We start from the raw sequence: 14,352 nt of genomic DNA, 5'->3' as shown, positions 1-14,352 counted from the left end.
AACCTGGCGCTTCCCGGCCATGTGTGCCTGCTTTCGCGGTCCTTGTACGGACTCAAGCAGGCTCCGCGCGCTTGGTACCAGCGCATTGCGGCGTTTCTCCACCAGCTTGGGTTCCGTTCTACCCGCTCGGATGCCTCGCTCTTCGTCTATTATCAGGGCTCTGACACGGTCTACTTGCTGCTCTATGTCGACGACATCATCCTGACGGCATGTACGGCTGGTCTCCTCAGTCAGATCACGGCTCGTCTTCGCGCTGAGTTCGCCATGAAGGACTTGGGTCCTTTGCACTACTTCATCGGTGTCGAGGTGGTGCGCCGTCCGGATGGCTTCTTCCTTCATCAGCGGAAGTACGCTCACGAGCTCCTGGAGCGCGTCGGCATGCTTAACTGCAAGCCCGCCGCTACGCATGTTGATACGAAGGCCAAGCTTTCTGCCACGGACGGTTCTCCTACTTCGGATGCTGCTTTCTATCGGTCTATCGTTTGTGCTCTCCAGTACCTCACCCTGACTCGACCGGAGATCCAGTATGTCGTGCAGCAGGTGTGTCTTCATATGCATGCTCCTCGAGACGTTCACTGGGCTGCCGCCAAGCGAATTCTCCGCTATATCTATGGCACTATGGATCTTGGCGTCACGCTTCACGCCTCCGCTGACACCGCCCTCACCGCCTACTTCGATGCAGACTGGGCGGGCTGCCCTGACACTCGTCGCTCCACTTCGGCCTATTGTGTCTACCTTGGACCCTCACTTATCTCGTGGTCGTCCAAGCGGCAGCCTATGGTCTCTCGTTCTAGTGCTGAGGCTGAGTATCGTGCGGTGGCCAACGCCGTTGCCGAGTGTTCGTGGCTTCGCCAGCTGCTTCAGGAGCTCTCTTGTCCTGTTGAGCGTGCCATGATGGTCTACTACGACAATGTCTCGGCGGTCTACCTCTCCGCCAACCCGATGCATCATCAACGAACCAAGCATATTGAGTTGGATATTCATTTTGTTCGGGAACAGGTGGCCCTTGGCCATATTCGTGTTTTACACGTCCCTACTTCCCAACAATTTGCTGATATCATGACCAAGGGCTTTCCTACGGCGTCATTTGAGGAGTTCTGCTCCAGTCTTTGACTCAGCCGCGGTGCCGCTTCGACTGCGCGGGGGGGGGGGGGGTGAGTATATGTGTTATGTGCATATTGTGTATTGGGCCCGCCTCCTAGTTCCTTATATAGTTGAGGTCCGTGGCCCACCTTTGTACATCATATATATACGTGCCTATGCACGAGAGCAATACATCGCGCAATTCCCACAACATACATCATCCACCCGTGCGCATTAACTATGGTCGGTGGGAGGTAGTTGGACAGGCGACACACGGGTCCGAGGCAAACGCCGAGACGCCAGAAATGAATTGAGCCAGACGAAAAACGGACACAACTTAAGGATGAAGTTGCATGTTGGGCCGGCTCGTCTGTCCGGCCCAAATGAACGTGGCCGGACTATTTGGGTGTCTGTTGGAGTAGGCCTAACGACCACTCGCTTAGACGCGCCCATTATAAACAACAGGTTAGGTGAAAACGGGTCTTCTTGCCTAAGACCACCACAACACTGCAACCAAGGGCCTGCAGTTTAGCAGCACCGCTGATAGACTCGACACGTTAAGACTTTAAATCCAACGACACTAAAGATGTCGAAACCCTTTGACCCTCATGATAGTCGATAGAGATGACCAGGAAACTGAGCCAAAAGCTTTCTGGAAATCGAGCCTTACAATAATAACAGGTTTTTGCCTTTTGAAGCAGGATTGGACCATATCAGCAGCGTAAGTGAAGTTTTTGGTTATCCCTGTCCCCCCAATGAAACCCGTTTTATCATGATGTATGAGCTGAGATATGAAAGGCTGAGCCCTATTTAATAGCCATTTGGAAAAGCGATTTTAACGGCGCAATTCTGGAGAGAAACAATCTTCTTGGGTGCAAAACAGAATCAGGTGGATTGCACCAATCTTCTTGGGAAGCAAACAACAAAGGGCGATATTTTCAGGGCATTAGGGAAACAGAATCAGGAACTGTAAGAAAAAGCATAAAATCCTCCAGCTTTCTTAATCATTTACGGCTGAATAATCTGAGTTTTCTGCTAAAAGAATGTATACTGCTTGGACAGATTTTTACAGGTTTCAACAAGATACAACATTATCAGGAAGAATGTTGCTCCTACATAATCTACATATATTATTTACCTATGAATGAGAAAGCAGTTCCCATTTAATTTCTTTACAAAAGTGCGAACCCTTTGTCTTGGTTTTTGTGCAGGTGTCCAAAATGAAGCACGGCGATCACATCATCGTCTCGAATTTCTCGAGCTTCTTCACTCTTCGCATAGATGCAACCAGTAATGCCAAGAAAATGCCTGCAAGTTCAGTTGGGAGCAAGAATTGGACCAATCAAGAAAGGACATGTTTGAAAACATCAGTAGTTTATAAATTCAGGTTAGCTACAAATACAAGCAAAGATATGAAAGGTTTCATATAAGGTTGAAAGTTGCCGTATTATGGAGAATTTGTCGAGCGGATTTTTCAGGAAACAAGTAACAAATCCTACCTGCGCCGATGAAAGACCCATTTGCGACTATTTGGTTTCCTTGACTACCCATGACGACCCCAATATTCAAGAGAGTACCACCCATGGCTGTATACATGGTCGCCATCTGAAGTACGTTAGCTTTACGAGCAGCTCGTTCCGACTGCAAATGCCATCATGTAAGTTTCAGGTTGACTTCCGACCAAAGCAACAAATAGTGGAAACACTATGTTTTCAAACTAGGAGTTACTGAGCACACAACAAGTGCTTGCCATTAATTATGATGACAGAAAAAGGTGCTAGACAGAAGTAAAGTCATCAGCAGAGCCATACCTCAAGTACTCTGACTCTGAGTTTCAGATCACCCGACTCGAGTTGCCCCACAAAATCCTCGATCCGTTGGATTCTGTAGGGCATTGAGATCGTAGAATCACGGGCCTGTATATATGGTGATAGCAGTCAATGGCATGCGCAACAACTAGAAGCGTAGAAACGAGGGAAAATGAGAAAATCATATCAATCACAGATTTAAGTCTTTACATCATTTGCTTGCTTTCTTATCTCCTGGACTAATTCAGGTCCAGCTCTTCGTCTCGTTTTCAAGTCTAGCAGTTCCTGGAGTTCAAATGGAATAAGGTTAGAATTCACAGATAGATGTTGAAAGGATAAAGAGTTTCTGTTGTTATGAGGAAAATGGAACAGAACTATGTTAGCAGAAATAACAAGTTGCACACGAGCATAGCATATTAACAAGATGATCTATCTTGGTAACAACTTCTATATGCTCTAGCAAAGTTGGAGTCCACTTCTGACCATTTAAGAGAGCAGAGAAAACATGCTTCCATTTTCTAAAAAAAAGGATAAAGAAAAGAAAACATAGTGGATGGAGGAGTAATGGTAGGATGGAGAATAATCCTAACCTGTGCATATGGTGCAGCAACTTTGACAAAGGAAAAATCAGGATCCAGTATGTACCCGATGCCTGTGAAACATGAATATACCAACACAATCATTGACCGACAAATAGTTAATCTAATAGATGGTAAATAGGTAAACTTTTTATGAAGTTAATCACATAGCTAATAATTTTAATATCAGTGTGAGTGTTTAGAGGCCTGGAGCAGGTCTCAAGATATATGCTTCATTTCACTCGGCCAAACGTTAAGTGCTGTGCAGTGGGCGCCTGGGCGGTAGAAATAGAAAAATCACTCGAGGAGTATACAAGTTCTGAATAAAAAATCCGAAATTGCTTGTCTTCATTGATTTTTTTACACATGTAAAATTGTGGCGAAAAAACATGTTCATTTGTGTTATGCACCAAAAAAATTATGTACAGTTACAGTCAGTTCTAGACAGTTGTTCCTTCTTTCTTTGTACAGGACGCAAATGGACACATTTTGGCTCAAATTTTGTAAGTTCACAATCCAGCCAACAATGTATATCCACAAAAGGCTTTGAATTTCTTATAATTTAATATGTGTCTTTTACTTTTTCATCAAATCACCTGGGTGCATGCACTGCACAAAGTCCACTTTCAAGTCTCGATCTCAACCACAGATGACATAACAAAACACGTCACCCCATTTGCAGCAAGTGCATAAAATTGATTTACTACAAATAACTAATGACCTTCGAATGATGAGAAGAGATTCTTCAAAGTGGAAATGAATATGTTTTGCAGCTTAGAGCCATTATATCCTTTTAACAACAGGTATAGATGCATTTTTCCTTTGTTATTGTTTATAATATACTGTTTGCAAATGAGGAACATTTTGCAAGATTATAACCAAGAACATACTGAGATATCTGTACCAAATCATCAAGACAATGCATTCATAAAAATGAAGAAGAAATCAGAAGTGATACTATCGAAAGAAATGGATCTGTAGATGGACGCGGAGTTTCTGCACCCGAGCTCAAATGAGCTCGGGTGAAAAGTAAAATCAAAACTAAATCAAAAAAAAATTAAAAAATCCAAAAAATTTTTGGGAGAAACATTGACAAAAGTTCTAAGTGCTTGCAAAAATTCGCCATGAAATCACATTTCTAGAAGGCGTGGCAAAAAAACAAAATCAGTACTCTGAAAAGCTACTTTCAAAAGCATTTGGAGCAATGAATTTGTTTTTTTTTGCCACGCTTTACAGGAATGTGATTTCATGATGAATTTTTGCAAGCACTTAGAACTTTTGTCAATGTTTCTCCCAAAAAAAATTTGGAATTTTTTGAATTTTTTTTTTCGATTTTACTGTTCACCGAGCTCAAATGAGCTCGGGAGCAGAAAGGCACTTTCGATCTGTAGATATTGTAATGTTGTCAAGATATACGAGAATGGAGAACCTTCAAGAGTTGAGAATGCCCTTATGACGAACGTAAATGTGGAAGGAAAACGGAAAGGTTGATCTTGCGCAATTGCAAACAAGTCCTGGGAAGGTAAAACACAGGATTAACTTCAATATCTCAGTCTTTTTACATGCAAACTGATTCATGTAAAATTATAAGGTTAGGCAACCTCTCCAATTGCAGCTAGAGTCTGCTGTTGATCCGGTGACTGGCTCAGCAGATTGTCCAAGAAATATTGTACGGACCTTCTTACCTGTATAACAAAAAAGGGGGCAGAAAATAAATGTTGAATGAAATTTCTTCAATAACTTTTCTGCCTAGGAAATAACATGTCCTACAAACCGGCGAGAGGTCTCCTGTTGGCTGAAGAGCTTCCAGGTCAATTAAAGCTTTTATAACCTGTAAGATAGAGCTGACTGAGAAAAAGAGTATATGTACTGCCAAAAAAATGAGCATCTTAAATTACTCAATACCATGCAAGGAAAGATGCTAGGAAAATTCAGAAAACTATTATGTGTGCACCACTCATATGAGGATATGAAGATACCTTGTTTGCATCCTTCTCATACACGGCATAGAACAAGGAGAGTAATCTATCTCGAGTGAATGATTTGATTTCACCCATCATTCCAAAATCATAATATATTAGAGAGCCATCCTTGTCTATGGCAAGGTTTCCAGGATGAGGATCAGCATGGAAGAAACCGGTCTTCAGTATCTGTGTTTTACATGGAATAAAAATCTTAGTGCAAATAACTATCACATGCACTGATCCACTAAAAAAAGAAATAACTTGGTGTCAATATTGAGCATAAAACAGAATATACAAAATATATAACACAAAACTTTGGAGAATGAGTCAGTGAAGGTTGTGCATGCTTAAACATCAATTAAGACAACCAGGCAGCCAACTGCACCACTGTACAGGATCCAGGAATTTTATATCATCTAGCAATACCGCCACTTCTTTGAAATTATAAGGACTGCATGGTTCGATACTTACGAGTCAGCATGTGTGGTCGATATGTATTTCTTAAATTATTGCCAACAGCATCCTTTGAGATTTTTACTAGGCAAAATGTGGAATCATGGAGTAAAGGCAGCCAAAGAGTCCAGGCTTAAAAAAACGAGACTAGTACTGAAGCAGAGCCAGACCATCTAATTTTTGATACACAATGTAAAGTGTGCCATGTTTACCCTGGCCTCTCATTTAAGAAAACAAAATCTAATAAGATCATGCAAACTCTCTTGAAACCAGCCAGTTAATAGCCCAAACTGCATGGTTAATACTTCCCAGATAAAAATTCTTCAACTAAAAACAAGCCCAGTGTTAAAACATGATACCCGCAGGTTTTAGTCACATTTAACAGGCAACAAATAGGAAATTTACAAAGGCAATAGCCCAATAATGAATTATTAAACAAGTCTTCTATCAGTTTTCTTAGAAGAGTAGACATTGTGTTGTGAGAAGCGTTTTCTATAAATTATGTAAAAAATCACAAGCAACTAAACTGAGCTTTGTACAAACACAAAAAGTACACTAAGAAAACATTGACCTGAATTAGGTACGACTCTATTGAACGGGATGCAATCAGAGAACGACTATATCCCCGGCTGTCTAGCACCGCCAAGTTGTTTATCTTAATACCTGTATAAATGACAAAACAGATTAAAATAGAATATTTCATGGTAAAAAATGTTATAAAAACATATACTTCCGCATTACAACTGGAAAAAATTGGTCTGAGTTACAACTGAAAGGACAATCGTTCGCTAAAAACTGTGCTTGATCTTCGTTGTATTAAGTGAAAAGACAACAGAAATATGTAAAATCCTTTTGACAGCAAAAGTGGAACCAGAAGGTAGTCACATTAATTTGGCATGTAGAAATATATGTAATCATACATGGCTAGATATAATGGATTTATTGATGTACTTATTAGAATTCTCTCAGACGAGACAGAGGATTGAAGATCAATAATTGGCATAACCATATAATAAGTAACTGAAAGTGGATTAGTTTGTGTAAGCCTATTCTGCATGACAAGGTAATATGCATATATATTACTCCCTCCGATCCAAATTAATCGTCGCAGCTTTAGTAAAACTTTGTACTAAAGTTGTGACAATTAATTTGGATCCGAGGGAGTACTTCAAATCTATACAAGAAAATGAAACTGTATGGCATCATAACTGATTTCACTAAATAGTAACTAACATGTCTAACAAATCACTTTATAAATGGATAACCATTGTGAAAAATACAAACTCTCAAGAAAAAGTTAACTCGGATTACTTGAAATTACAAGAAATAATTAACGCGTACCAGGAGCATACTCCAGGGTTAACACCTTTTCAGTTGTGTAATCCCACATGATAAGCTACAGAAGCAGCATAATGGCAAGTCATTTTAAACTTTGAAGCAAGATTTCAGAAAGAAAAGAATAAGGGTTTTGTTTTAGTACTCCACTTTAACTAAAGTTTAGACATCTCTATGCTGATTGAATGCAAGTAAAATCATCAACTACAATTTAAAGGGGTACAACAAGCCACAGGCCACGTCCAAGAGTACAATCTGTCCTGACCAAACCTTTACTGCTTGGGCTACCCACTAGCAATCAACCCAAACATATCATAGGCTATTATATGCAACAGAAAGTCAGAAAACGTCCCTACTTTCTCTGCTATTGGCCTTCCTAGGAAGGCAAAACACAAGAGTGGGAAATGTATGAGGTGTGAAAACCAAATAAATTAATGCTACAGAAAGGATTTATGCTCCATACCGTGCCTCACAACATTCATATACAGAAACCACCGTACTGAACTAATCAATCAAAAGGCTATTTGGAATGCTGCAGATTTTCGTATCAATTATCACAAGCTGCATGCGGACCAGGATGAGACCAGGCAGGTGATTGCAAGAGGATGCCTGCTGGAGGCACAGAGACCAAGCAGACAGATTGGTCACTGTACATTAAACACTCAAAACATTCCCCACGGGGATGTTTGCCCGTTCTTAATTTGATTAAGTATTGTGAGTAGGGCTATACTCCCTCCGTCCGCGAATAAGTGTACATCTAGCTTTTGTTCTAAGTCAAAGTTCTAAAATTTTGACCAACTTTATAGAAAACAGTATTAACATATATGACATCAAATTGATATATTATCAAAGTGCATTTCAAAACAAATCTAGTGATACTAATTTGGTGCCATAAATGCTTTTACTTTTTTCTAGAAAGGTGATCAAAGTTTTAAAACTTTGACTTAAGACAAAAGCTAGATGTACACTTATTCGCGGATGGAGGGAGTATGATTTTGGGTATATTCAAAGTGGAGTACTGAAACAAAGCCCTAAAAAATTGCATTTGGGGTCCAAAAGACGTACTGGCACGCGAACCCATTTTATATTTCTGAAATCTCGACGAAATCTGTCTGCATTCTTTCCTTCATTGATGTAATCAATTTCTTCATACAAAATTCTGAAATCACAGAAATCAGGGTGGTCAACTTCTGTTTGTAAGTTCAATTTCAATACTAAAAACTAGAATAATTTGAGATCTCTGTCTCTGAACAGAGCTGACAATCACTACTCTTATTGCAATGTATTCTCTGTTTTCGTAATCAAAGATGTTCCATGTATGATATATTACCATCTCTTACAAGTTAGTGAATGTAACCGTTGTAAGGTACTCCCTCCGTTCCAAAATAGATGACTCAACTTTATACTAACTTTAGTACAAAGTTGGGTCATCTATTTTGGAACGGAGGGAGTACTACCTAGCCAAAAATAGGTAATATATGTAATAAATTACCTGAACCTTGCCAATCTGATATCATGTTTTCTTTGTCAACTTATCAGTTACTTACACAAATAAATGCCAAAATTGACATGATGAAATTGCACACTGGCATGACCAAGTCAACACTTATTGATTAGAAAAAATATTGAGGTCACAATATGAGATAAAATGGCAGACAAATAGTCATTCCACTAAAGCAACATAATTTCTTGCAAGAAACTGGGTACTGAACAGGGACTGGCATAGAATAAACACATTGTATCCATAGCTGAATAATGGATTATTACAAATAATGCATATGGATGGTCCAATACATTGATGCATACTTACTTGGAACATTCATCATAAATACCAATCCAGTCCCTTGAAGGACCTCCAAATTTTTCACTTCTCTGAAAATACTCGGCTACTAGCTTTAGATTCCCTAGAAGAAAGCAAAGATGACTAGAATTATTAAGAAATTTATAAAACATTTAACATACAACAGTTTGGGTAAATAATAAACAGGAAATAATTGTAACTTTTATAAACTTATGCAAGAAATGAGAGGAAAAACTTTAAAAAGAAGAAACACATAAGTTCTTAATTTCACCTATTTCTGTATGTATAAAAGATAAAATTACTATCAAATTCACTGGAAGTATGGAACTAATTAGAATAGTAACCACTATATTTTCAAGAATAATAAACAAATCATCTCAACTTATATTAGTTTCGTTTGTTAAATAAGCAATAGTTTTTGATTTAAGAACACCAACAACATATATGTGAGTTATTTGTTCTGTTTGTTAAATAAGCAATAGTTCTCTACTTAAGAACACCAATAACACATGTCTCTTACTTAGGTCAATATCAAAAAGTTTTCTGAGCCCTGGTCGCTGAACTTTCACTGCAACTCTCTCTCCATTATGAAGCACCGCACGATGTACCTGAAAATTGATATCACGGGAATTTGTAAGTACAATTTGAAGAAACACAGCATAAAGATCATAAAGACTGACATTAGACAAATATGACCACTAATCTCAATGGTGTAGTATCATCAGTATGTCACAGTAGAAGACAAAGACATCAGATATAAACTGGCACAAATTATAGGCAAACATTTTACATATGAAAATAAGAACACTGTATATGGTAATTAAATAGTTTAACTAGCATGAAAGGAAAAATATGTATATTTTATATTCTTCTTAAATACTAATAATGATATAATATGACGCTGCCTGAATTGTCAATGAGTAGGGAAAATGTATATGCTGGATAATGTAGGAACTAAGCACCTGACCAAGACTAGCAGCAGCTATTGGACGGTCCTCAAATTCTTTGAACGCAACATCAACTGAGCACCTCATTTCCTTCTCTATGAAAGCCTTTGCCTTCTCAGGAGAAAATGCAGGTACTCTGTCCTGCAGAAAAGCAAAAGGTACATGGTGCATGTTTACTATTTTGTTAAAGAAATACACCATGTAACAAACTACTACAGCCAGTAAACAGGAATAATCCTTTGGGAGAAAGAGATAATTCTAGTTTAACAGAAGAGAGGAGATAAAGAAAGGAAGCCTTCACCAAAATTTCCTAGACAAAGAATGAATACCTGCAATTTTGCAAGCTCGTCAACGAATTCTTTTGGGAACAAATCAGATCTTGTGGAGGATAGCTGTCCAAGCTTGATAAAAGTTGGGCCAAGCTGCAATACTTGTTCTCTTAACCATGATGCAGTGTTTCTCCTCCGGATTTTCTGCGAATTCAAAGGCGGTTCCAGTTAACATGTGCAGTAAAACAGGAATACACCCATTTCAGCAGTTAAAACTGATGTGGTTTTGCACCATTACTAAAGCAAAATTCTCATGTGCTAACAACAGACTTTAAGACCACCTTCACATTGGGGATTTCAAGGAAATGGCAGCTTACAATATTTTTCATTTCCTGACTTGACTGAACTTATAGAATTACTGGTTAAATTGCTTAGCCATTTCATTGTTAATGTACCTGATTTTCCTCTGAGAATCCACCTGGATAGGCCCATTTTGCATTGTCGAATAAAATACGTATTCGAAGAGAAAGCACGAAAGACCAGATATCTATACTCCTCTGCACAGAGTTGTAGTTAGCCTTTGCCCAACTGAATCCCTCATCAGATGGCAAAACCTTGAGCTCCTCTTCAAAGGGATCATCTCTAGCACTCATTTGCTTCTGGGTCTTAACTAGAGCAGACATGTTGCTGCCATTCACCAAACTGGTCCCGGTAACAACCGCCTTTGGAGAACCGTTAATGACTGCTCTGGTCGAACCGTTGACAACGCCATTTGTAGAACCATTGATGACCGCCTTGGTCGAGCCATTGACAGCTCCATTCAGAGAACCATTAACTGTATCTGTTCTTGCACGGCCACCGCCCTTGCTCCTCATCAATTCGGTTGTGGGAACCATCTTCCTCGACCAGCCATTGGTAGTATATTTCTCCGAATCCGTGGACCGGGCTTCTGCTCGGAACATTGAAGATCTCTTAACCAAGGAAGAGTCATTTCCATACCTTGGTAGCTTGGCATTCGATATAGACGCTGAAAAGCTAAGATCAGCCATCATCATCGCCATTGGACAATCAAAAAGGCCCTGTGTGTAGTACCTTGCCATTATTAGTATGAAACAAATATGGAACACAATGAAATGTCATTCTAACCACAAGTGCAAGGTAGAGACAATAACGAGAAGGCCCTAAATTATACAAGATCTTCCCAGTTTCCAACAAAATAAGTAATGGCCTGGCTCCACATGGTTACTACGTATCAGCTAAACACTTTCTTTCAGAAGGAATAACTACAGGTTGTCCCGAATGAGTTAGTCAAGAAATCATCAGAAACATATATCAGGGTAGAAAAGAACCATATCGTCAATTAAGGCAAAATCATGAATTTTGTCCAACAAGACTGCCTGAGCATCTACCGGAAAGAGATGCAGCAAACATGCAGAATCCCAAAAACTACACCTTCGGTAAATCAGTTTCACCCAAGGCGCTGCGAGCCGGCGGAATCAAGCATCAGATTCCGGAAGAAACGAAAAAGGATTCGGCGGAACAGAGGGGCGAAATGAGTGGATGCGGGGGAGTGGGAGTTTGGCAAGCAAGGGGTACCTCACGTGGGCTTTTGATTTCTCGGGGCGTGGAGAAGAGAGAGGAGGGGAGGCCGGTGACTTCTCTGATTCGCAACTGCAGCTTCGGCTCAGCTGGCTTGGCTTGCCTGGGAAGAGGACACCACTCCGCCACGAAGTGGAGAGGAAAATGAGGCGCACGAGGAGGGACGATTTTAATACACTATATATATTATCTTTAACACTGTTATATATGCAACGTGTACATCAAACCTCCCATAAAACGTCCGCACCGCTATTATCCATCATATCTTAAATATCCATGAGCGCGTCTTAACGTTCAAAATCCTACAAACTGATATCAAACCAGCGGAAAATTTGTGGGCGTAACTCGTGCTACGTAAGCCTCCGACTGAGAATTTGGATTTTTTGTTTGCCTCACTTTACTTCTAACTTTGATCATTTGCCCCCCCCCCCCGACCCACCAGATTACGGGTGGAGCCGAGGCCACTCGCCATTGAGATAACCCTGGGGCGAATTATCAAACCCCATGTAAAATGGGGCAAATGATCCAAATGCTCGCCTCCGTCTACACAGCCCCACCCATATCCCTCCTCGCACCTTCCACTCTAGATGTCCATCCGCTCTTGGCGCTCATTCTTGTCCGTCCAGAGCAGACGTGACCAACCACTGCCGCACGCTAGCTGAACGGGCGTGACATTCAATCGGCACAGTAGTCCAGAAACTCACACTGGTCCGCCGCTCACGGCGTCTCCGCTTGCTCTACAAGCCACGTTAATGCCGGTTCAGAAAGAAGTGAACGGACAAACCGATGGGACGACTTCCTACCGTATTCAAACTATCGTTGGTCGTCCATCTACCTGCCCGGTATTCAACCTGCGCGGCAGACGAGAAACCCACTCCAGACGCCCACATTCAAACCGCCTTCGGTCTGCCCGGCGCCCGCTATTTAAGGATGGTCGTCCGCGGCACAAACTGCACCTCCTCCGAGCCCCATCTCCCCTAGTTTGCCCGCCGGCGCACCACCGCTTCTCATCCACCTTCTTCCGCGACCGTCGACACAATGCTCGGTACCATCCGTGGGTGGTCAAAGAAGCTCTTACCGCTGCACCGACACGAGATCGCGGACCTTGTGCACTGTTGGCAGGCCCGGCGTGTGCGCCACATAAACGCGGGCCTTCATGCGAGCTCACTAGAGGAAAGCTCGGACGACAAGGACCGAATGATGGAGGAGGCATCTGATGAGGACCAGGTGCTCACGCCGGTCATGCGGGTTCACCATGTCGCAAGCGCATGTGCGCTTACGGCAACATCCTGGTGGTGGTAGAGCAGGAGGAACAGGCGGCACCGCTGATCTCCGCATTTCGGATGATGCAGGAGGAGCGGCGGTACAACCTGCAGCTCCTCGAGAAGCACTAGCTCACGAAGGCCAGATAACCGACGATTAGGCAAACGAGGAGGCCTCCCGACAATGGCCGTGGAGAGTCCGAGGCACTGTGGATGAGCAGCGGCGTTGTACAAGTCCATGCGCAACGCCTACGTTATCCGCTACGAGAGCAGTGGTGGAGCCAGAAAAAAAATGTATCACTAAGGCCAAGTGCTGTTAAAACTGATTAGGGAAGGGCAAACCATTGAAAAACTATTTTTTAGCAGCAAATAATCACTATTTATCCACTCTATGCACTAAACCCCAGATGTTAGTGGGGGAGGGGGGGGAGATCCCCTGCTGGTCCCCCTGTCTCCGTCACTGTGTGAGAGGTGGCGACTTCGCGTCAACGAGGTTGAGCCCGAGCACATGGTTGAGGAGATCGCGTCCAGGGCGGATGTGGAGGCGTCACAAGTGGTGGCGGGCGAGGGACACTGTCAATGTCAGCAGCTCCACGTTGTTTGCACCGGGTTGTAACGACCACAAGGCCGGACTGTCCACGTTGATCATTAACCTCACCTCCACTGACGACATTCCCGGTCAGGTGGTGGACTCCGATGAGGAATAAGACGTGGGAGACAGACGTTCCCACGTCCGACGAAGAGCATGGCATTGAACACGGGGACGTGCCTACGGCCGGCCAAGAGTAGACCAAGCTAAAAATTACTTTTGCTATGTAAAAGAAATCCTAATATACCCTGCAAAAAAATCCTAATATAAATAATATCGTGTTCGTTTTTATTTGGTGCATGCGGTTGGATGACCAGCTCCCTTATCGATGTCCACATACACAGGCTCGAGCCCAGGGGTGTGCGGCGGCACAGGGCCTCCAGGTGGCAGGGGACCCCAAATTAGAAGCACATCAGCAGCTAGGCCTAGTTGAACCAGCAGGCCGAAAGGCCCTGATAGCGTCGCACGCGTATGTCGCTAATCCATGGCCTATGAGAATACCCATAGTTCGCACTAACCCTAACGACGCCGCAGCTGGTCGACAGATGCAACCCGACGACGCAACAGAGGAATGGCGGCCGCCGGCATCGGCAGCGCCCGCAACGCTGGCAGCAACAACCAGCAGGTAAACAGGGCGGACACATGGTTGTATTCCGGCGATGCG

The 14,352-nt window shown here is 42.3% G+C and overlaps 1 protein-coding gene across 2 annotated transcripts; it reads right to left on the bottom strand.

Annotated features, from left to right (window-relative positions):
• Window positions 1-2,098: 2,098 nt before the first annotated feature.
• Window positions 2,099-12,031, bottom strand: LOC123103359 (protein ACTIVITY OF BC1 COMPLEX KINASE 7, chloroplastic). Of its 2 annotated transcripts, none has more exons than XM_044524918.1 (18): window positions 11,835-12,031; window positions 10,694-11,317; window positions 10,299-10,442; window positions 9,985-10,110; window positions 9,543-9,630; window positions 9,032-9,125; window positions 8,287-8,380; window positions 7,228-7,282; window positions 6,458-6,549; window positions 5,449-5,619; window positions 5,244-5,300; window positions 5,071-5,154; window positions 4,899-4,983; window positions 3,482-3,543; window positions 3,102-3,176; window positions 2,895-2,999; window positions 2,583-2,724; window positions 2,099-2,391 (listed from the first exon to the last, which is right to left on the bottom strand). In XM_044524918.1, the coding sequence occupies exons 2-18, from the start codon at window positions 11,297-11,299 to the stop codon at window positions 2,318-2,320; spliced, it is 2,154 nt and encodes a 717-aa protein (XP_044380853.1). In that variant the 5' UTR covers window positions 11,300-11,317; window positions 11,835-12,031; the 3' UTR covers window positions 2,099-2,317. The 2 variants fall into 2 exon arrangements, with proteins under 2 accessions (XP_044380853.1, XP_044380852.1); XM_044524917.1 differs by having other exon boundaries at window positions 11,691-11,993.
• Window positions 12,032-14,352: the final 2,321 nt, after the last annotated feature.

Source organism: Triticum aestivum, chromosome 5A (assembly GCF_018294505.1).
Source record: "Triticum aestivum cultivar Chinese Spring chromosome 5A, IWGSC CS RefSeq v2.1, whole genome shotgun sequence".
Classification (NCBI taxonomy): domain Eukaryota; kingdom Viridiplantae; phylum Streptophyta; class Magnoliopsida; order Poales; family Poaceae; genus Triticum; species Triticum aestivum.
Note: the sequence above shows the minus strand (reverse complement) of the source record. Positions and strands in the feature narration are given on the sequence as shown.